The sequence below is a fragment of the Mustela putorius genome, unplaced genomic scaffold (assembly GCF_011764305.1).
Source record: "Mustela putorius furo isolate JIRA1106 unplaced genomic scaffold, ASM1176430v1.1 tig00003875_pilon_pilon_pilon, whole genome shotgun sequence".
NCBI lineage: Eukaryota > Metazoa > Chordata > Mammalia > Carnivora > Mustelidae > Mustela > Mustela putorius.
This window is the reverse complement of record NW_025422026.1, coordinates 6,036,245-6,059,857: the sequence shown is the minus strand read 5'-3', so window position 1 is coordinate 6,059,857 and position 23,613 is coordinate 6,036,245. Positions and strand designations below refer to the sequence as shown.

The 23,613-nt window shown below is 52.1% G+C and overlaps 1 protein-coding gene across 3 annotated transcripts in view; it reads right to left on the bottom strand.

Moving 5' to 3' along the window:
- Positions 1 to 18,324, bottom strand: part of KIF7 (kinesin family member 7) — a 28,780-nt gene extending 10,456 nt beyond the window's left edge. Inside the window, exons 1-11 of one of the 3 annotated variants that reach the window (XM_045067172.1) lie at positions 18,184 to 18,324; positions 16,250 to 16,594; positions 14,221 to 14,421; positions 13,460 to 13,853; positions 12,700 to 13,243; positions 12,064 to 12,180; positions 11,282 to 11,509; positions 10,418 to 10,551; positions 9,955 to 10,070; positions 9,625 to 9,777; positions 8,187 to 8,389 (exon numbers count right to left, since the gene is read on the bottom strand). In XM_045067172.1, coding sequence (XP_044923107.1) covers positions 8,187 to 8,389; positions 9,625 to 9,777; positions 9,955 to 10,070; positions 10,418 to 10,551; positions 11,282 to 11,509; positions 12,064 to 12,180; positions 12,700 to 13,243; positions 13,460 to 13,853; positions 14,221 to 14,421; positions 16,250 to 16,577 — 2,418 coding nt within the window. In that variant the 5' untranslated portion in view covers positions 16,578 to 16,594; positions 18,184 to 18,324. The remainder of the gene's footprint in view (positions 1 to 8,186; positions 8,390 to 9,624; positions 9,778 to 9,954; positions 10,071 to 10,417; positions 10,552 to 11,281; positions 11,510 to 12,063; positions 12,181 to 12,699; positions 13,244 to 13,459; positions 13,854 to 14,220; positions 14,422 to 16,249; positions 16,595 to 18,183) is intronic. The other 2 variants (XM_045067171.1, XM_045067170.1) reach the window with 2 other exon arrangements.
- Between the last annotated feature and the right edge of the window lie 5,289 nt (positions 18,325 to 23,613).

Here is a 23,613-nt window from a genome sequence, read left to right as displayed (position 1 = left end):
AATTTAAATAATAAAGAATTTAAATAACAAAGATACTCACTGGACTTGAGAAAAGACTAACAGACATCAGTGAGACCCTCGACAAAGAGATTAAAGAAGAACCAGTCAGAGAATAGAATAAATGAAATGGAAAAGACACTAGAGAGAATAAGTAGACAAGAAGCAGCAGAAGAACGGAGGACAGAGTAATGGAAAGTCATCAAGGCAAGCAGGTGAGAGGAAAAAAAATATGCAAAATGAAAAGAGACTTAGGGAACTCAGTGACTCCCTCCAGTGTAGTAAGTTTTGCATTATAAGGATCCAGAAGAAGAGGAGGGAGAAAAGAGGGCAGAAAATTTATTTCAAGAAATAATAGCTGAAAACTTCCATCATCTGGGGAAGGAAAAAGATCCAGATCCAGGAGGTACAGAAACTCCCCCAACAAAATTAACCCAAGGAAGCCCAAACTAAGACATTTAGTAATTAAAATGGCAAAAAAATAGTGATAAAGAGAGAATTTTTAAAAGTTAAGGGGAGCACCTGGGTGGCTCAGTTAAGCATCCACCTTCGGCTCAGGTCAAGATCCCTGAGTCCCAGGATCGAGCCCCCCATCTGGTTCCCTACTCAGTGGAGAGCCTGCTTCTCCCTCTTCCTCTGCCTCTCCCCCAACTCATGTTTTCTCTCACTCTTGCTCGCTCTCTCTCAAATAAATAAAATCTTAAAAAAATAAATAAATAAATAATTTTTTTAAAAAAGCAGGGAAGAGAAAACAGTTACGTACCATGGATTTTTCAGCAGAAATTTTGCAGGTCAGAAGAAAGTGGCCTCCTAAAATAGGAGTAATAATGAATTTCCCAAACAAAAGCTAAAGGAGCTCATGGCCACTAAACCAGCCTTGCAAGAAATGTTCAACGTGGAAAGACTGTTAAGTAAGAGTTTAAAAAGTATCAAGCACAAAAGCAGTAAAAATAAGTTTATTTGTAAAACTCAGTGAAGAGACTCTTCAGAGGATGTAAAGTTATGCACCCTATACCTAAACTGTGGAGGCAGGTAAAGAACGGGTTCAAACTCAACCCGCCCTCAACTGAAGATAGAATGCTAACTGCAGAGAATATAATACACAAATGTATTGGGAACCGCAAATCAAAAATCAGTAACAGATATGCAAAAAATAAAGAGGAAGGAATCCAAGTATATCATTAAAGAAAGCCACCAAACCGTGCGGGGAGAGCAAGAGAATAAAGGAACCAAGAGGAACTACAAAAAACCACCAACAAATAAGTAACAAAATGGCAATAAGTACAATAGCGATCAGTAATTACTTGGAATGTAAATGGACTAAAGGCTCCAATCAAAGGACAAAGACATAGGGTGATGGGATGCATAAAAAAATAAGACCAATCTATGTGCTGCCTACAAACGACACGTTTCAGACTGAAAGTTGCCTGCAGATGGAAAGGGAGGGCATGGAGACCATCACGCAATGGCTGTGAAGACAGCCCGGTAGCAGCACTGACACGGGGCTAAATGGAATTTCAAACAAAGCCCGTAACAAAAAAGGACACTATACAATTGTTAAGGGGACAATCCAACAAGAATTGGAGATAGATAAGATAGACGATAGAACAACTGTAATATTTATGCAATCGATACTAATACAATAATAGTGGGAGACTCTACCAGGCCATTTACATCCATGGACAGATCATCCAAACAGAAAAATCAACAAGGAGACAGTGGCTCTGAATGACACACTAGACCAGGACGGATCTTACAAACATATCCAGAACATTCCATCCTAAATCAGCAGGATATACATTGAAGTACACACGGAACACTCACCAGAATAGAGCATATATTGGGACGCAAAACAAATTCAAAAAGATCAAAGTCATATCCTGTGCACCCTCTCTGACCACAACACTGTGAAACCAGAAATCAACCACAAGAAAAAATCTGGAAAGAACACAAGTACATGATGTTAAACATGCTACGAGGCAGTGAAGGGGTCAACCGAGAAATCAAAGAGGAAACCAAAACATACACAGAGACAAAGGAAACTGAAAACATGACACTCCAAAATCTTTGGGATGCAACAAAAGTGGTTCTAAGAGGGAAGTTTGATAGCAACACAGGCTGACCTCAAGAAGCAAGAAGAATCTCAAAAAAAGCTAACCTTATACCTAAAGGAGCTAGAAAAAGAAAAACAAAACCCAAATACAGCGTAAGGAAGGAAACAAGAACAATTAGAGAAGAAATAAATGATATAGAAACTAAAGAAACCACAGAACAGATCAATGAAACCAGAAGCTGGTTCCTTGAAAAGATCAATGAAATTGATAAAGCTTTAGCCGATCCTATCAAAAAAAATAAATAAAAAGAAACGAGAGAGGAAAGACACAAACAAAATCAGAAATGAAAGCGAAATAACAACCAACAGCACAGAAATACAAAGGACTGTAAAAATATTATGAAAAATGATATGCCAGGGACACCTGGGTGGCTCAGTTGGTTAAGCAGCTGCCTTCGGCTCAGGTCATGATCCCAGCGTCCTGGGATCGAGTCCCACAATGGGCTCCTTGCTCTGCAGGGAGCCTGCTTCTCCCTCTGACTCTGCCTGCCATTCTGCCTGCCTGTGCTTGCTCTCCCTCTCTCTCTGACAAATAAATAAATAAAATCTTAAAAAAATAAAGAAAGAAAAGAAAAGAAAAATGATATGCCAACAAACTGAACAACCTAGGAGAAATGGATAAATTCCTAGAAATATAACCTCCCAAAACTGAACTGGGAATAGAAAATTTGAACAAACCAATTATCAGCAATGAAACTAAATTGGTTATAAAAAAAAAAAACAAAAAAAACTCCCAACCAACAAAAGTTCACCACCAGATGGCTTCATAGGTGAATTCTACCAAATGTTTATTTATTTTTAAAGATTTTATTTTAGGGAGAAAGCACAAGCGGGGGGAAGGGCAAAGGGGGAGGGAATCAAGCAGACTCCCCACTGAGTGGGGAGACCGACACGGGGCCTGATCCCAGGACCCCAAGATCATGCCCTGAGCAAAAATCTAGAGACAGACACTTAACTGACTGAGCCACCCAGGCTCCTCTCACCTGAACATTTTTTTTTTTAAGATTTTATTTACTTATTTGACAGAGAGAGATCACAAGTAGGCAGAGAGGCAGGCAGAGAGAGAGGGAGAAGCAGGCTCCCTGCTGAGCAGAGAGCCCGATGCGGGGCTCGATCCCAGGACCCTGGGATCATGACCTGAGCCACCCAGGCGCCCTCAACTGAACATTTAAAGAAGTGTTAATACCCATTGCTCTCAAACTATTCCAAGTCCATTTTTTAAAAAGATTTTATTTTAAAGATTTATTTTAAAGATTTTATTTATTTGACAGAGATCACAAGTAGGCAGAGAGGCAGGCAGAGAGAGGGGGGAAAGCAGGCTCCCTGGTGGGCAGAGAGCCCGATGCGGGGCTCGATCCCAGGACCCTGAGATCATGACCTGAGCTGAAGACAGAGGCTTTAACCCACTGAGCCACCCAGGTGCCCCTGGAACAGACATTTTAACATTTGCTCATCCAGTCCGTGAGCATAGTCTGTCTTTCCATTTGTGTCATCTTCCATGTCTTTCATCAGTGTTTTGTGATTTTCAGATTACAAGCCTTTTACCTCTTTGGTTAGGTTTATTCCTAGATATTTTGAATTATTTTCTTAATTTCTCTTCCCGCTACTTTATTATGAGTGTGAAGAGCTGCAACAGATTTCTGTACCTTGATTTTGCATCCTGCAACTTTACTGAATTCATTTATCAGTTCTAGCAGTTTCTTTGGTTGCAGTCTCTAGGGTTTTCTGTATCTAGTATGTCATCTGCATATAGTGACAGTTTTACTTCTTTCTTACCAATTTGGCTGCATTTTATTTCTTTGTGTTGTCTGATTGCTGGGGGCAAGATTTCCTGTACTGTGTTGAATAAAACTGGGGAGAGTGGACACCATCACCTTGTTCCTGACCTTAGGGGGACAGCTCTCAGTTTCTCACCGTTGAGTGTGGTGTTGGCTGCGGGTTATCATCTGTAGCCTTCATTATGTTGAGGTTTGTTCCCTCTGAACCCACTTTTGTGGAGGGTTTTTATTGTGGGTGGACGTTGTAGTCTGTCAAGTGCTTTTGCTGCATCTGTTGAAATGATCCTATGGTTTTTATCCTTTCTCGTACTGATGTGATGTAGCACATGGATTGATCTGCAAATATTGAACCACCCCTCCCTGCATCCTGGGAATAAATCCCACTTGATTGTGGTGAATGATTTTTCTTTTAATGTGTTGTTGGATTCGGTTCACTAGTATTTTGTTGAGGATTTTTGCATCTATGCTCATCAGAGATACTGGCATGTGGTTCCTTTTTTGGCAGCGTCTTTATCTGGTTTTAGTATCAGGGTAGTGCTGACCTCCTCGAATGGATTTGGATGCTTTCCAAAATGGATTTGGAGGGGCGCTTGCGTAGGTTAAAGCCTCTACCTTCAGCTCAGGTCATGATCTCAGGGTCCTGGGATCGAGGCCCCGCATCAGGCTCTCTGCTCAATAGGGAGTCTTCTTCCCCCCGCCCCTCTGCCTGTCTCTCTGCCCACTTGTGATCTTTGTCTGTCAAATAAATAAATAAATAAAAAGACACATGGATCAACAAAACAGAATAGAAAGCCCAGAAATAAACCATGCTTATGGGGTTAATTAATTTTTAACAAAGGAAGCAAGACTATCCAACGGGAAAAAGAATCTCTTCAACAAGTGGTGTTGGGAAAACTGGACAACTACATGCAAAAGAATGAAACTGGATCACTTTCTTACACCACACACAAAAATAAACTCAAATGGGTTAAGGACCTAAATGTGAGACCTGAAACCATAAAAATCACAGAAGGGAGCACAGGAAGTAACTTCTCTGAAATCAGCTGAAGCAACTTTTTTCCAGCTAGGCCCCTGAGGCAAGGGAAATAGACGAAGAAATAGAGTTGAGGCCACGTCCAAATAAAAAGCTTCTGCACAGCAAGGAAACCAGCAGCAGAACAAAAGGTAACCTCTGGAACAGAAGAAGATATTTGCAAATGACATAGCCAGTGAGAGATTAGTATCCAAAATATATGAAGAACTTACACAACTCAACACCAAAAAGACAAATAATCCAATCAAAAATGGGCAGAAGACATGAACAGACATTCCTCTAAAGAAGACTTCCAGACAGCCAACACACGTACGTAAAGATGTTCAACCATCACTCATCATCAGGGAAATGCAAATCAAAACCACGATGAGGTATCACCTCGTGCTTGTTGGAATGGCTAGAAATAAAAAGACGAGAAGTAACAAGTGTTGTGGAGGGTGGTGGGTGGGAAGGAAACCTCATGTACTGCTGCTGGGAATGCAAATCAGGGCAGCCGCTATGGAAGATAGTCTAGAGGGTCCACAAAAATTAAAAACAGAAATACCGGGGCACCTGGGTGGCTCAGTGGGTTAAGCCTCTGCCTTCGGCTCAGGTCATGATCTCAGGGTTCTGGGATCGAGCCCCACAACTGGCTCTCTGCAGGGAGCCTGCTTCCCCCCTCTCTCCCCACCTGCCTCTCTACCTACTTGTGATTTCTGTCAAATAAATAAAATCTCAAAAAAATTTTTAAATAAAAAGTAGCATACATTATTAAAAAAAACAAAAAACAGAAATACCATATGATCCAGTCATCGGTATTTACTTAAAGGAAATAGAAATGCTAATTTGAAAGGATACAAGCACCGCTATGTTTATTGCAGTATTATTTTTTAAAGATTTTATTTATTTGAGGGACTGAGTGAGAGAAAGCACAAGCAGAAGGGAGAGGCAGACTCCTTGCTGAGCAGACAGCCTGATGTGGAGCTTGATCCCAGGACCCTGGGATCATGACCTGAGCTGAAGGCAGGTGCTTAACTGACTGAGCCACCCAGGTGCCCCTCACTGCAGCATTATTTACGAGAGCCAAAATACGGAAGCAGCCCAAGTGTCCACTGATAAATGAATGGATAAAGATGTGGTATATATACACAATGACTATCATTGAGCCCTAAAAAAAGAACGAGATCTTGCCATTTGCAACCACATGGATGGACCCAGAGAGTACTATGCTAAGTGAAATAAAAGACAAATACTATACGATCTTTGCCAGTATGCAGAATCTAAAGAACAAATGAACAAACAGCACAAACAGAAATCACAAGCACACCCACCAGCACAGGGAGCTAACTGATGGCTGCTAGCAGAAAGGAGAATGGGTAGAATGGGTGAAGGGGAGTGGGAGGTCCAAGCTTCCAGCTAGGGAATGAATAAATCACGGGGATGAAAGGCACAGCATATGGAACACAGTCAGTGCTACTGGAACAGTGTGGGGTGGTACAGGCGAAAGCTGCACTTGTGGTGAGCCCCGCACAAGCACAGACCTGTCAAATCACTGTGTTGTGCACCTAAAACTACTGTAACATTGTGTGTCAACTATACTTCCAAAAAAACCCCCAAAACCCCAGCAGATTAAACTATTAAGACATAAGACCAGTCTGACTGGGTAGACTACAGTATTGCCCTAGGCTTCCGTACATTTGGCTGATCAACCAGTAGGGTCTGTTGCCCCCTATGTCGGACTGGGGACCCCAGCAAGGCACCCAATCCTGTAAAGATATAGAAGTCACGGGAAACAGCCGTGGTCCCAACTCTTCCCGAAGAGCAAGCTGCTGTGCTGCTGAGAACACCAAGCCCCACCATGCCTGGGAAAGGGATCATCTACCAGAACCTGCCTCGGGATGTCCCATCAGGTTGGGTGAGTGACTTCACACCCCCAGGTGAAAGGGAACTATCCAATCTCCACGGGGATTCTGTTGTCCTGCTACAAGCTGGACTTGCTGAAATGCACTATAAGTGCAACGGAATATGCACCATGGAGGGAGGGAAGAAGGTGGGGGCTGGGTACGTCCCACCCCCATCCATCTTTACACAGACTGTGCTGCCTCTCCCAGCCAACATGCACGGTATGCATAACCAGGCCAATTTCCTAAAGGGGCCATCCTGCGTCTCAATGCCAGGTGGACATTGTTTCCAGTAATACGATGTGGCCGCCATCTTGGTTCCCTCCTTTAGCCCGGTGGTTACAGCACACACAGAAACCCTTACTGAATTCATCCAGCAAGGCTTAGAGGACAGCCCACAAAGTCTGTTCTTACTGAACACTGATGTCTCTGTTGAGAACAGCTATCCTCCAAAACAGCATGGCCTGGGACACTGTCACTCCACGAGGAGGCACCTGTGCCATTATCCAGACAGACTGCAGTGTGTTCACAGCTGAGTCTGCTGACACATGGTTTTATTAAATCACACGAGAACATAAGTGAACCGAGTGATCCCAGCCCCAGCCTTGGGGACTCAGAAATCAGTGGTTCACATCATGGGCTCTTAGAAAAAGCAGTGACTGATTTTGGAATTTGGAATCCGTGTCTTATTCTGTATTCTCTCTTACATGTGCCTACGTTGTTCCTGGGGCATCTGCCTCCAAGATAGCCAGAGGGCCACGAAAAGAGCTACCTTGAAGTGAATCCAATGCCTTGCTGATGGGTCAGAGCCCACTGCAGAAAGAGGGGCACCCGAGACAAGTTCCCGTGCTTAGTAAACCTGCCACCTTCCTACTTGGAGTAGCTGTCTCTTTCTCCCATTCTCCCTGCCCTCCGAGCGTGGGGACCCATTTCGGGTTATCCCTGGGGAGCTCCAGAGTGGGTTACAAACCAACAAAATGATAAACGGGTGTATGGATGAGACAGACATATGGACAGGTGGGTAGAAAGACAGAGGGAAGAAGGAATAGAGAGGTAAGTGGCCAGGGAAGCGGGAGGGGAGGGCGGCATGAGGAAGGGGTACCTTGCTTTCGATGCCCACCCTTCCCCTCTCACTGGTCTGCAGCAGGAGTAGCCTTCCTGCCCCTGCTGTGTTTAAAGCTGAGCCGACCCCTCCTCCCCCACGGCTGCCGACTTCTGTGGAACACCAGCCTCACCCTGGGAGGCCGGGAGGTCGTTCACCAAAGCAGCCAGAAGCCAGGGCCATGAGGGCCTGAACATCCACTGCTTCCAGTGAACTTGGGCCCTGGGGCCCATGTGTCTCCATCCCAGGACTCCAGCCACCACCCCAAGGTCCCAACACTGACCTGCACCTGGCTCTGGGCGGCGGCGACCCTCTTGCGGAACTCCTGGAGCTGAGAGCGCTCGCCTGCGTCCTGAGGCTCCTTGCCCTCGAGCTCCCGCAGCTGCCTCTGGCTTTCGCTCAGCTCAGCCCGCACCTGTTCTGCCTCCTGCTCCAGCTCCCGGATGTGCTGGCTATGCTGGCGGTTCAGGGCCTGGGCCGCCTTCCCTGGTAGAAAGGGGGCGGGGGAGGGCGTGCTCCTCAGCACAGGTGGGCCCCCTCCACCAGGGGGGACCATCCCTTCGCTCCCCTGGGCGGGGTTCCAGACGGCTGTCCACCATGGGCACCTGCACGGGTTTTGCCAAACTTTGGTTCCACTGGTAACGTGAGTTACTTACTTAAACTACTCTTTTAAATTGCTCGCTTTTTAAATGAGCCTTATTGGTAACAGCTATTATGGATTAAACTGGCTTTAGTTCTACCTAATACATGCTAACAAATACAGACCTTGGGCCTGCATATAATTAAGCCTCTAGAATTAACTTCCTTTGCAGGAAATCTGAGGACAGAGGAACAAGTTAAATAACACCACAAGGAAGCAAATAGGCGAACCTAGAACACAGGGGTTGGGAGGTGGGGGATTTGAGACACGTGAGAAGGAGCTAGAAGGGAGACTTCAGAGGCCTAACAAGCACGCACAGCACGTGGGACACATGGGGAGCTGGGTTCCAGCAAACCAGCGGTCTGCACACCCTGCCGAGGAACTGAGGGGACGGGCCCGTGCCTTGGGCGTCCAGGTGACAGTAAGTTTTGTTAGATATGCTCACAGCATTTCGGTTAAAATGTCCAAAAAGAGGCATACCGAAAGGTGTGGGGGCCCAGTGACAAGATGCCAGGGATTTGCTTCGAAGCCCTCAGCAAAGAGAAAAGGGAGAGATGAATGCGGGGAAAAGCTCGTAACGCTAAATCTGGGTGGTGGGTAAGGGCCCCACTGGTCCAGTCTCTCCCTGTGGGTTTGAAATTTTGTAATAAACCTATAACTATTAAAATAAAAAGGCTCAGCTGGTCACTACCTCACACCATTCCCAGCCCCTTGACGCGCATCACCGGTGGCAGATAGCATGATCTGGGGACACTGTTTGCTCCCTGAGACCAAGAGAGTCGGTGTGCATGATGGGGCTAACCCAGCACACTACTAATGAATACAACCCCTGCTACTACCACCAGGTAATGCGAACCAGCCTCATCGCTCCAGCTGAATTAACTCACTTCAACAACCCATAAAACAGGTAGAACTACCAGCCCCACCTTAGAGATGGGAAGACCGAGTCACAGAGGCGCTATCCTACTTGCTCAAGGTCGTCCAGCTGGAAGAGGCTGGCTGGTTACCAGACCTAAGCCGACGGGCCCCCGCTCCTAACCACCCCCAGGTGGAAGCCCCACCCGAGAGCCCACCACCTCACCTGTGCGGACCAGCTCGCCAATGAGCTCCTCCTTCATGCGGATGTTGATGGCCAGTTCTCGGATCTTCTGCTGGGCTTGGGCCAGCCGCCATTCAGACGCCATGGCCGCTGGGGTCTGACGGGGTCGAGCCGGGGCCTTGCTCCCACCACTGACTGTAACAAACCCACTGTCAAGGCCGCTGCCCCCACAGGGGGAGGTGGGGGAGGAAAGAGGCACACTCCGGGCAGGGGCGGCCAGACAGCCAGGGACGAGGCATGGACCGTCCAGGAGGGCAGTGCAGGGCCACGGAGGGGAGGGTCAGAGCCCTCTCTGCCCCAGACCCAGCTCACCTCTGGGCCCCAGGATGGCTGCACCCACTTCCTCAACGGTAAGCTCTGGGCCCTTCCTGTCGAGTGGACTCTCTGGGCGGGCCCCCACCCTCTGGCTCCACTTGCTGATTCCATTTCTGGAAGACAGAAGCAGGGGTCTGTACCCTTCCCCACAAGGAAGGAAGAGAAGCCACTGGGCCTTCGGTCCCCTCAGAGTCAGTGGAACCAGGGTGACAGTCTGGGAGAACTGAGGCACAGGGCTGAGCTTTTGGGGGCACTGAGGGCCGCCTTGAAGGCTGGGAACCCTGAACCCCACAGCACGTTCACCCCAGTGAGAACCCTGGGTTCCAAGCCCACCGCCCCCATCTGTACCTCCCAATAGGACCTGGAGGTGAGCACAGCCCGGGACTCCAACGGGATCCTTCCTGGGCCCAGCCTGGGCGCTGAGCTGCTTCCTGTCAGGTGGGCGGCGGGTCCCACTCACCTGCGCAGGTGCAGGGTCCGCGGCGGCTCCGCCACTTGCTCCTCCCCCTCCTCCTCCGCCGCCGATGAACTGCTTCCGCTTCCAGGCCCATCTGCCTCCACCTTGGCTCCCGCCTCTCCGCCATTTGTCACCTGCTAGGGGAGTGCCAATGGCCTCAGGACAGGAAGCCTCCAGGGCACCCTCCATCAGTCATTTCCCATCACCAGTCTTTGCACCCCCCATGCCTCCCCTCCCCACCGCCCATCCCAAGTTGGAGCAGGAGCTCCCCCTCTCCCCCACCCCACAACACCCACAGCACCTGGGACTCCTCAGGTGACAATCTGCCCTTCCTTTATATACAGGCCATAGGCACCCAAGTCTGCACTCTGCCTGAGCACCGGGTATATAACAGACTACTGCCAGACTCACGCCCTCCCTCTCTGTGCATCGGGCTGTTACAGCAGACATGACTCAGAGCTTTGAAGAAGATGCCAGAACAGTCTTTGTCCAAAAGGTCATAAGTAGGAAGACAAGCTCAGGGAGATTAGGGCCTTTGGAAAAGTATACTTGCAAAGACAAAAGGGGTGGCCTGAGAGGTGATAAGCTCCCCATCTCTGGAGGTATACAAGCTTCCCAGCCAGCGCCGGAAGCCAGAATCCCCTCTGTAACCTCCTCATTCCACAATCTCCAGCCAGCCCTGAATGCCCAATGACAGCAGATCCTTCTGAGAGGCCAAATTTTGGCCCTTCCCCTAGGGGCACTGGAAAGGGCGTCTCACAGCTGGTCCCAGGAAAGCCCAGGGTGAGCGGCACATTCCCCGGCACTGCCTTTCCCCTGTCTGAGCCTGTCCAGTTCAAGAGACAGCTTGCCTCACCACTTCCTCACCTCTCCCCAGTTCTCGGGGCCAACTTCGTCTCCAGGAAGGCAGGCAGGAGGCACCATGCCCAGCACGTGGCTGTGGGCACCCCCCAGAGGAGCTGTGTGAGGCCGAGGCACAAAGGACCCAGGAGGCAGACCCTGCAGGAGCCCTGGGGCCCCCCAGCCAGGCCGCACCAGTTCTAGCCGCAGCCGCAGCTCTGCCATCTCCTGCTGCTGCTCCCGCAGCCGGTCGCTCTGCAAGACAAGTTCCCGGGGCTGATGGGGGACGCGGATGCGGAGGGTGCATGGACGCCCACTGGCAGAAGTGCAGAAAACTGTAGAACAGGTCTGAGGCCACCCCACCCTCTCTGGGCTAAAAACCGAGAAGGGCCAAATATCTCTGACCACCTCTCAGGGCCCCGCACACTCCCAACACATGCTGCACTAGTTCAGGGTCAAATTCTCACCCCATCCTATTAGGCCCTATCCCGCCCTCTGTGTCAATCCTCCACTTCCATGCCAATCACAGCCGCGAGAGGGCGCCAGCAGCAATGCTGACTCAGTTACCTTGGGACAAAAAGGCCTGACTCCAGGGACAGACCAGCAGCCCCTCCAGTCCCACCTCTCATGCCCGCTCACTGCCATGCCGCGCGCCCATCCACCAGATTCTGTTCCTCACCTCCACGCTTTTGCCCAGCTATGCCTCCCCTATCTCTTCCCACCCTCTCAGAAGCCGGCGGTGGCTAACTCCCTCTGCTGCAGAGAGCGAGCCTCGGCTCAGTTTCCCCTGGAGGAAGCCCGCCGCCCACCTGCAGTTTGTACTGCTCCATGGCGTCCTCCAGCGCGGCCAGAAAGTCTCGGTTCTCCTCCTCCAGCCGGGCCACCTGGCTCTGCAGTGCAAGCAGCTGTACTGCCCCGTCCTCGTCCTACCGGGCAAGGAGAGAGGCTTCAGGGACATGAGCTGGCAGGACAAGCCTGCCTTTCTCTGGGACACCCCAGCCCTCCCTCTGCCCTGCCAGGGGCTCCCCTAGTCCAACTTGCTACTCCACTGCAGGCCCTGCCTGGCAATCGGGGCTCCAGAGCCCACCCTGCCAGTGGTCCCCTCTGCAAGCTATTGGGGCCATCTCCTGCCATTATTAATCACACTTTTATTGACAATAATAACATTACCGCTATTACTAGGAACAACCTACTGAGGCTCCACAGCATGCTGGTCTGGGCCCTTGATACACCTCCAGCCCTTACAACATCCCCAGAAGGTAGATACCAACGTTAGCCCATTTCACAGAGACCCTGAGGCTCAGGGAGGGTAGGGAATGCGATCGAGGTGATCAGCAGAAAGGCCTCTGGATCGGGAATGGGCTCTGCCGATGGACATGGGGCAGGGGCACAACTGGCTTGATGATGACCTCTTCTTCCCCTTCCCTCTCTCCCCGGGGCCACACCTGGCCCTTGGCCACCGTCGGCCCGCCGGGCCCCTGCGTGGCCTGCTCCTCGGCGGAGGCGCTCTCGATGCCGCTGTCAGGCCCGGAGGCGGAGCTCAGGGCGCTGCGCTCGCCCTCGACGGCGCACAGCCAGTCGCGCACCTTGCGGGCCGCGGCGCCGGGCAGCCCGGGCTCGGCCTGCAGCTCGCGCAGGAGGCTGTAGGCGGCATCGGTGCGGGCCCGGTAGCGCGCGCACTCGGCGCCCAGACGCGCGGCGGCGGCGGCGGCAGGGGCGGGGGCGTTGGCGGCGCCGGGGACGCGCCGGCCGCGGTGGATGATGCGAGTCTCAGAGCGGTGGCGCGGGGGCCCCCGCGCGCCGGCCGCCGCCTCCTCGGGGGCGCGCTCGATTTCGGGCCGCCAGTTGACGGTGGCGCGGTTGCGGATGTTCTGGGCGCGGCTGGCGTAGTTGAGGGTGTTGAGGGTCTCGTCGAAGTCCGAGGAGGAGGGACTGACGCAGGCGATCATCACCGTCTTGGCGTTCCCGCCCAGCGAGTCTTTGAGGATCCTGAGGACGCCAGGTGGGCCGCGTCAGGGGCCCCGGGGCGCCGGGACCTCGAATCGGACCCCGCGGGACAGCAGCTCGGACTGGTGGGCGGCGCGCCCCGGAAGCCAGACCGGACCCATCCCCTACTCGCCTCCCCCTACCCCGCCCCCTTTTCCCCACCAGCAGCCCGGGAGAGGCGCCTCTGCTCGCGCGGGCCATTGGCCGCAGGGCCCTCACCGGGTGATCTTGGAGTCCCGGTAGGGGATGTGGCTGCCACGGCGCTGGGGGTCGCCCAGGGCGCTGATGACGTTGCCCAGCGCCAGGAGGCTGCTGTTGATCTGGATGCTCTCCTTGAGCCGCTCGCCTGTGCTGCCCGTCTTGAGCACCCTCTCTGAGCCCGCCAGGTCCACGAAGTGGAACTTGGAGACCAGCAGCTGGCCCGCGGTGGGTCGGGGTAGGCGGCTGGGGGCGCGCCCCCGCTGCTCCAGGGTCACGGTGAACACAGTGTGTGAGCGGCTGGACAGGCGGTTGAGGTGCGTGGCCCCCGTGTGCCGCGCTGCGTTGCCCATCTCCAGGAGGCTCAGCACCTCGTCCAGGCCCTCCACGTCTACCTCCTTCACGCCACACAGCACTGCGGGCACAGAAGGTGGTGAGCCTGGGGCGGGACTGACCGTCCAGGAGGGCAGACAGAGCAGGGCTGGCCCCCTACAGCTTTTCCCGACCCAGATGCCCCTTCCCCATGCCCACTGAACCCCAGAGAGGGGGTCCTGCCCATCGTGACCCAGACAGAGGGGCTCCAGCTTGCCCCAAGCCCACCTCAATGCCTTGCACTCTAAGTACAGACGTATATACTGAACTCAGTGGAGACAGGAGACAGGAAGGCAAAATCTTCCAGAGCTTGGGTTCCCCAGTTAGGAGGTACCCCTCGCAGACAGGTGAACTGCCCCTCAGCCGGTGAAGCCCCACTGCCAGCAGAGGCGGCCCCGGGAGTTCCTCACCAACATTTCCCCGATCATCCTCCCGAAGCTGGATGTCTCGGCTGGCAGTGCCCACCTCCAGCAGGTCTCGGAACTCTTCCTTATACACTTCCAGGTAGGACACGTGCACGAGGCAGTCCAGCAGGTCATTCTCATCAATCAGCTTGAAGGCTTCAGCCATGGCCCGGGGGATGATGCCCTGCTCATCCTCGTGAAGGGAAGCTGGGGACACACCACAGAGCCTCCTGCCACCATGCCTTCAGCCGGACAGGGCTCAGGGCCCAGAGGCCCCTGCCGGCAACTGGAGGCCGACGGTCCAGCATGAAGACAGCAGCAGAGGCCAGGATGGCTGGGGAGCCTGAGCCGGCCCATGCCCGGGGGTGGTCAGGCAGAATTACAGAATGTCAGAGTTGGAAGCAACCTCTCAAGGTACCACCAACCCCTTTTATGATGTAAGCATCCCCTCCACTACATCTCTGCCTGATCATCAGATACCCCTGGTTTGATTACTCCCTGGGACAGGGAGCTCGTTATTATAATCTGTGCTCAGTTATCTAAAGGACCTCCTACATTTATCCCAAGGAAGTAATAAGAGGCTCTTCAGCACTCTGCATAACTCAAAAAAAAAAAAAAAAATGTCCTAAGATCCAAGAGGGGATCTGGTTAAATAAATTATATACACCATAGAATGCCATAGAATGCCAAGCCACCACTTAAAAATTAGCTTGAAGCGGGGCACCTGGGTGGCTCAATGGGTTAAAGCCTCTGCCTTCAGCTCGGGTCTGGTCTCAGGGTCCTGGGATCGAGCCCCGCATCGGGCTCTCTGCTCAGTGGGGAGCCTGCTTCCCCTCTCTCTCTGCCTGCCTCTCTGCCTGCTTGTGATCTCTCAAATAAATAAAATCTTTTTAAAAAAAATTAGCTTGAAGAATATTTAATGATAAAGAGAAATGTTTATGATAGGTTGTTAAGGAAAGAAAAAAAGGGGCGCCTGGGTGGCTCAGTCGTTAAGCGTCTGCCTTTGGCTCAGGTCATGATCTCGGGGTCCTGGGATCGAGCCCTGCATCAGGCTCCCTGTTCAGCGGGAAGCCTGCTTCTCCCTCTCCCACTCCCCCTGTTTGTGTTCCCTCTCCCTGTCTCTCTCTCTGTCAAATAAATAAATAAACTCTTTAAAAAAAAAACAGGTTATAAAAGAATGGGTATAATATAATCCCATTTTTTAAAGGTAAAATAATTTCCTCAGGAGAAAAAAAACTGGAATGCTAATAGGATAAGTGCTGAAAAGCAATCAACAAGTAAGTTATTTTTGTGTGTGTACTTGTGTTTTTCTGTATTTTCCTAATTTTTCCTGACAAATATGGATACTTTTATAACCTAAGAGAAAGCAGTCTGGGGGCGCCTGGGTGGCTCAGTGGGTTAAGCCTCTGCCTTTGGCTCAGGTCATGATCTCAGGGTCCTGGGATCAAGCCCCGATTCAGGCTCTCTGCTCAGTGGGGAGCCTGCTTCCCCCTCTCTCTCTGTCTGCCTCTCTGCCTACTGGTGATCTCTGTCAAATAAAAAATCTTTAAAAAAAAAAAAGAGAGAGAGAGAGAGAGAGAAAGCAGTCTGTGTTACTTAAAATGGGAGCAGTTCCTTTAACTGGCTCCACAGCATCTCTCCCAAGAGTCTGCTTCTGAGCCCCACGAGCTGCTTGTTCCCTCACCCCGTGGTGGGCAAAGCCCGGCTCTCCCACGACCCTTCCCATTCCAACGACTCTGACCCAAACTCGGATTCCTGACCCTCAGCAGCCACCCCGACAACAAGCCGGCTTCTGTTGCCTGTCCTCCCGGCTGAGATCACCACAACCACACAGTGTGGCCTCATTTCTGTGGAACCACAAGGCTCCCACCTCCAAGGACTCTACCGACATGGCTGGTCCCACCCTGGGCGGTAGATCTGAGGAGGAAACCTCCGCCCGCAGCACTCCCACCTTCAACAGGGAATGGCAGAGGCAGAAGTTTAAGAGACACAGAGGCCCATCAACGCTGCTGGGGCCTCCAGGGCGGTCACTCACCCACACTGGCCTCCCCCATGGTGTACGTCTTCCCGGAGCCCGTCTGGCCATAGGCAAAGACGGTGGCATTGAAGCCCTCAAAGAAAGCCTCGAGGAGGGGCTGCACGCAGGCCTGGTACACGGCCTCCTGCCCAGCGTCCTCATCCAGCACCACGTGGAAGCCAAAGTGGCGGTCTCGACCAAGGGTGACGCGGCTGTGCTCGGGCTCTACCGTCAGGCAGCTCTGGTGGCCGTGCAGCAGCTCCTTGGGCAGCAGCGGGCGGACACGCAGGCCCACCCTCACTGGGGCCTCCTCAGCGGCCGGCAGCCTCTGGGTCTCCAGCCCCATGGTGCGAGGGTGGGGTCCTGGAGAGAAAGAGACCCCTCTGGTCAGCACCTGTACTCCAGGGGCTGGACGGCCCCCTGCAGGTAACCGGGAGTCGGATCCTGGGGTTTCTGGGGCTCCTGGGGCTCCTGACCTCCGAGAGAGGGGAGGGAGGGTCATTAACGTTCAGAACGTCCTCTGCGCCAGCCTGGTGCGCAAACACCGCGACAGCCGACGCGCTCCTGCTCGGTAACCCGTCATGGCTCCCATCACCGGCAAAATAGGCCCTCACTCCTGCACCTGACTCCCACGGGCTTCTTTACTCTGGCTCTACCCTTCCCCCGGACCCCATCTCCTAAAACACACACACCCCCCACAACCACCACTCCTTTCCCTACTACCCACTGGGTTCCCCCATGATCTCTGCCTTGGTCACCTCACAGGCCCTGCCCCACCTTCCCGAAAATAGATCCTTCAAGAACAAGTTCCCACCACCAGATCTGTCAATTCCATCCTAAGATCATGTTCACCTGCTGCCCCGCCCCCCCCATCCTATTGCCAAAGCCCGGGGCCTGGCCACTGGCCCCTTCACCAGCTGCCTCCCTGCTCTCAGTCTCCCTGTGCCCTCCGCCAAGGCAACTAGGGGCATCTTCCAAAATTGGAAATGCAACCCTGTGACTCTCCTGCTTAAACTGTCCCAAAAGAGGTTCCACAATGCCCTTGGTAGTCAAAACTTTAACAGCTCTGCCCACCTTGTCTACTCACTTCCTGCACCCCACCTTTGCTCACCTTTCTCTGCAACACACTCCCATGTCTCCAGGGCTTAGGCTGGCCTTGTCTTCTTCAGGGAGCCAGGGAGGCGCCTCTGCTCTGTGTCCCCCAGCACTACACACACACAGGCAGGAACCCTCCTGTCCCGCTTCGTGCTGTACCTCCAGCGCCCAGCACGAGGTCGGACGCTTAGTAGCTGCCCAGCAGCGATGATGAAACTGCACCCCGAAAACCTTCCCCGTCCGGGTTCCCTTCTTACCACAGCCCCCACCGCCCCGTACGGACCCGGCCCACAGCTCTCGATTTGTCACTACTCTCAACGCATGTAACGGTTCTTTCTTTCCTTCAATCACCCAGTCCCTGCTGGGTGCCTGGCCCTGGGGACACGGCGGTGACCGTCGCGCAGTACAGTGGGAGCCTCCGCGCGCCCCGCACCCTGAGCTCTTCCAGCGCAGCGCGGTCCCGGCTTCCCGGAGGCCCTGCGCACGGACGCGCCGGGACAACTCCGCCGGTGCGGTCGGGCGCTGGAGAAGGCGGGCACGGGACAGGGGCTCCGAAGTTTGCAAAAGTGATTATAAATGCGGACCAGACCCTCGCAGCGTCGGCTCTCGCTCCTCCCGGCCAGGCCCGGGATGCTGGCCTCCGGCTCCCGGCTTAGGGAAGGGGGTGCTCCCGCCCTCCCAGGAAGGGGCCTTCAGGAGGCTGGTACGCAAGGAGGGGGCTCCTCGTGCTCTGTCAGAGCTCCCCAGGTGCCGGCTCCCACCGCCACCCGGCCCAGGCCTGCGCGGGGAGGGGGCGAGGGCGCGCCTCCCCCACCCACGCCGTCCTGGACCTCCACCCCTCCCGGGCCCACACCCACCTGCTTGGGTGGGAGCAGTCCCCCGCCGGTGCAGTTAGGCTCCGAGCCTCCGCGCGGCGCGCTCCGATGCCGTCACCGGGACCCCCGCCCCCCAAAACATCCCGCCCCTCACCCGCAACTCCGCCCGCCGGGGCGCTCGGGGGCGGAGGCGCTAGCCGGGCGGCGCCGCAGAGTCTGTCCGCAGACAGGGCGGGGCCGGGGCTGGGGGGGCGGAGGGGAGGGCGGGGCCTTGTCCGAGGGGGCGGAGCCACACTTCCCACAGGAGTCCCCCTGAGCCGTCCCAGGCTGCAGGCGCTGAGCTCTGCAGACTTGCGGGATTCTGGGGACACGCCGCCCATCAAGGGCCACCTGATGCTCCGAGCTGGAGAAGCCCACCTGCTCATGGAGCGGGGCACAGAGATCTTACAATGCAAGTCGCAACAGGTGAGAAGACGAAAACTAGGAGACTTTCCGCTCCGCGAGGGGAGGTTAGATTTTCCAACCCTAGATCCTGAGTAACAGTGGTCGAAAGATAAGCTACTATTTGTCATTAATTCATTCGTTCATGTGCCTACGTTCTCTCCTCCCGCCATTGGACCCCTGTATGGCATCGCAGCACTCCCTATGCCCCCTCAAAGCTCCGCAAACCTCTCCCTTTCCAATCCTCAGGAAGCCTCCACCTCGCTTTTCTCTCTAAAGCTGAGAAGGATCTATTCCCCAGGAGATTTTCGAGATTGGGTTGGCGGCCCACTCCACCCTGTGTGGACGGGCCCTGGCCGCACCCTCTGCACTCACTCGAAAAGTCATCGCTGTGCCCCTTCTCCGCCAAGACCCAGAGTGACCCAGACCGGGGATGCATGACGCCACCAGGAATGCCAGACGGAGAGCAGGATGGAGTCTGCCCCTGGAGGAGTCTCACCAGGGCGAGCTCCGACAAGGCCTGGCCCCAGGATGCTGGCTTGGAAGCCCCCAGTTTAGAATGAGCAGGGCAACCTCCGGTCTATTGGTAGACTCCACCGCCACCGAGTCTCGGGTTCCCCGAGGGACAAGTGCCCCGGAAAGAGGCCACTGGGAGGTGAGGTGAGGTCGTAGAGTTCTCAGCCAACCTCTCCAGTCAGGGAGGTTACTCTGGGTGAACAGCTAGCAGGAACCTGTCCGAGGTACTCCTCCTATATCTACCTGGGCAGGTGCTGCCCCCACACATCTCTTCCAGTGCCCCCCCCACCCCGTCCACGCCAGCACTCCAGCCATCTTTGCCTCCTCCTCTTATCCTATCTGCCACTGAGCCCTGACTGCCCCTCCCCCGCAGCTTCCCGTCCAGGCAAAGCTCTTTGTCCACTATACCCTGGTCATCCAAGCCACCATCACGACCACTGTAGAGCCTCATCTGGGCCACTGCAAAGTCTCTTCACTGGTTCCCCTGTCCCTATAACACACAGCAATTAAAGAATAATAACAATAAAGAGCACAATGTAAGAAGGAGGCAGGTAAGAGCGGTCAATGTCTTGTATGGTGACCTTCCAACTTTTTTATTTATTTATTTATTTTAACCTTCAAACTCCTATTCTCTGTGTGTCTTAGTCCATTTGGGCTGATACGACAATGTCAGATGCTCAGACTGGGCGGTTTATAAACAGCAAACATTTATTTCTCAAGTTTTGGGGACTGGGAAGTTCAAGGTCATGACACTGGAAGATTGTCAGATGAGGGCACATGGCAGGAGAGACAAGCTGATTCTCTGAGGTCTCTTCCGTATGGACATCGACCCCATCCATGAGGGCTTCGATCTCATGACCTAATTGCTTCCCAAAGACCCCACCTCGAGGGTTAGGATTTCAATGTATGAACTTGCAGGAGGATACAAACATTCAGACTACAGCCCTACAACACACAAGTACACACATATATATTACACACACATATAATACACACATTATCCCTTGTCCATTGTACCCACTACACTGAGAGGTCCTTGAAAGGAGTATGCCTTATTTACCCCATGTCTCTTTCCCTTGGCTCACAGCCTGGCACTGTCACTCCATAGCAGTTTTTAGTAAAAGTTATTGAAGAAAGGAAGGAGAACATTTTTGCATGAGCAGAAATATGGATACGGGTCATTACAGCTCATATTTTCACACTGTAGGTAAAAGGGACAGAAAAGCATTTAGGACACATCTGGAGAATCAAGAAGCATCCCCTTGATGGTGTCTTATGCTTTTGAAGTCAAGGCCCACATCCTGTCCTCAGCTCAGCGTCCCGTCTTCTGTCACCTCTGTTTTGCACTCTCAGTCCTGAGCGCCTCCCCCCACAAAAAAAGTAGAAATGTCTATTTCCCCCCACCAAAAAAATGTTTCCTCATTTCTAAGACTCACATTTTCTCACACTGTAACATTTGTGAAATGGGAGTTGGATCTTATAGTCATGGCCAGGGGAAACTTGGCCCTGGGAGAGGTGATGGGAATGTCTACCTGCTGCCTTAAGGAGATGGTGTCTTCACCTCTGTGACCCCTGACGGACTGGTGGCACTGGAAGCGCCACACATGATTGAATTTTAATTAAAATCTGGAAACACATTTGTCACGTTAAATGTCATTAGAACTCTGATGTAGTAGCCAAATTTAATTTATTATGTATACACAAGATTGCCCGTCATAGACCGGCAGTGTAAGTAAAGGCTCTAGAGGTTGCCAAGTCTCTCTGGATAGATCTGTATTAGGAAGGCCTCGGTTTCAAGGAGCACAAACCAGAGCTCAAAATGGCTGTGCATTATCTCAGCTGAAAGACAAGAAGGAGGCGGCTCTGGGGCAGGTTGAGTCAGTGGCAGTGTGACGGAGGACCCGGCTTGTCCCTTTCTCTGGCCATCACCTTCTACCATAAAACATCCAGAGGAGGGAGAGAAAACTGTGTCATGCAGCACTCTTGGGATCAAAGGAACTTTTCCTGGGAGCCCTAAGAGCAGCTTTCCCTCATGTCTCTTGTACCGCATGGCTTAGGGCTGCCCCCTGGGAAGTAACCACTGGCAAAAGGGTGGAATGACTATGACGGCTTGGAATATGCACATGAGACGGTTCTGCCTGGTGCTGGGAAATGTGACAGTTCATTTTATGTATCCACTTGACTGGGCCATGTTGTGCCTGGATATTTGGTCAAACATTATGCTAGATGTCTCTGTGAGGGCATTTTTGGGTGAGATTAACATATAAATTGGTAAACTTTGAGTAAAGCAGATGGCCCTCCATAATATCGGTGGGCCTCATCCAATCAGGTGAAGGCCTGAACAGAACCAAAAGGCTGACCCTGCCCCAAATAAGAGTTTTCCTACCTGACTTTCCTAGAACTGAGACTTTGGCTTTGATTCTGCCTTCAGACTCAAAGTGAGTATCGGCTCTTCCTGGGTCTTGCGCCTGCCAGACTTTGGACTGGATTGGACTAGAACTACACAAAGAGTTCGCCTGGTTCTCAGACCTTCAGGCTTGGACGAAAATGAAAACACTGGCTCTCCTGGGTCTCCAGCTTGCTGCCTCTCCCGTAACTCTGAGGACCTGTCAGCCACTGTGAGTTAATTCCTCGTAATGAATCTGTGTGTGTGTGTGTGTGTGTGTGTGTGTGCATATACACCTCCTACTGATATATATGCGTGTACTCCCTGTTGGGTTTGTTTTTCTGGAGAACCCTAAGACAGGAAGTCATCCACAACCGCATCCTAGAATTTTTAATGATAAGAGAGGCCAGTCAGCTATTCACGTATCATGAAGGATCCTTGTTCAGCTACCAAGCATCTATCTGTCAGAAGCTGCCACACTTCTGGGGTATAGAATTCAATTAAGGAAAAAAGTAATTCAATTAAGGAGAGACTAAAAATTCACCTATTTGGGAAAAATCGATGCAAACCCAGTGTTCTCTGACATGCTGTAGAAAGACAGACATTGTTGGTCCCAAATATTCTATTTTTTTAAAGATTTTCTTCATTTGACAGAGAAAGACACAGTGAGAGAGGGAGCACAAGCAGGGGGAGTGGGAGAGGGAAGAGCAGGCTTTCCATGGAGCAGGAAGCCGGATGTGGGGCTCAATCCCAGGATCCTAGGATCATGACCTGAGCTGAAGGCAGATGCTTAACGACTGAGACACCCAGGTGCCCCGGTCCCAAATATTCTAAAGCAGCTGGGGTCCTGAGCTGGAATGATCCGAAGAATGCCTGTTACCATAACAGTCAAAACAATTCATTCAGACTTAGAATGTGAAGAAGCTGGAAACGAAACTTCGATCTTCATGCATGTAAATGAAACAACAGCTGGCGAAACCTCATATTTAAGAGAAGGAGGTACAGTGATAATTATAGTTATTAAGCTTAAAGAAAATAAAATTAAACCTTTGATGTTATGATACAATTTTGAGAGACTGGTGTGATGTTAGAGTTCACCGGAACCACCAGTGTGAATTCATGACTTGGGAAAGAAACGTCTTTTTTCTCGCTCTTACTAGTGGTGGTGCGACGGTTTTTTGCCTATCGCTAATATGCACAAGGAACCATCAAGTATGTATAGCCCAGCGTTCAAACTGTAGGTTCTATCGGTATCCCCTGGTAAAGGTAGCTGACTCCAGGGGCAACTGGTGGCTCAGTCAGTTGCTCAACTGATTTTTTTTTTTTTTAAGATTTTTATTTATTTATTTGACAGAGAGCGATCACAAGCAGGCAGAGAGGCAGGCAGAGAGAGAGAGGAAGGGAAGCAGGCTCCCTGCTGAGCAGAGAGGCCGATGCGGGCCTTGATCCCAGGACCCTGGGATCATGACCTGAGCTGAAGGCAGAGGCAGGCTTAAGCCACTGAGCCACCCAGGTGCCCTGATTTTTTTTTTTTTTAATATTTTATTTATTTATTTGACAGAGAGAGACACAGCAAGAGAGAGCACACAAGCAGGGGTATTTGGAGAAGGAGAAGGCTTCCTGCCAAGCAGGGAGCCTGATGCGGAGCTCGATCCTAGGACCTTGGGATCATGACCTGAGCTGAAGGCAGACGCTTAACTAACTGAGACACCAAGACGCACCCGCCTCTTGATTTTGGCTCAGGTCTGATCTGAGTCGTGGGATGGAGTCCCAAGGTGGGCTCCGTGCTTAGTGGGGGGTCTACTTGGGATTCTCTCCCTCTCCCTCTACACCGCCCCCCTCCATGCTCATGCACACATGTGCTCTCTCTCTAAAATAAATTGAAAAATCTCTTGAAAAAAGAAGTGGCTGATTCCACACATTAGGTCAAGAACTGGGATGATTTTTTGCGATCAAAAACCTCAGATACTTTTAAAACGTCTGCTGTACACCTGAAAGGAAAAAGGCTCCCACCTAAAAGGGCCAAAATATGACAACTGGAGCACCCAAAAAGCAAATAATAACTATAGTTAATTGAAAGAAACCAAAGTCTGTGAAAATTTCTCTTGAAATTTTGACAAGCTGCCTTT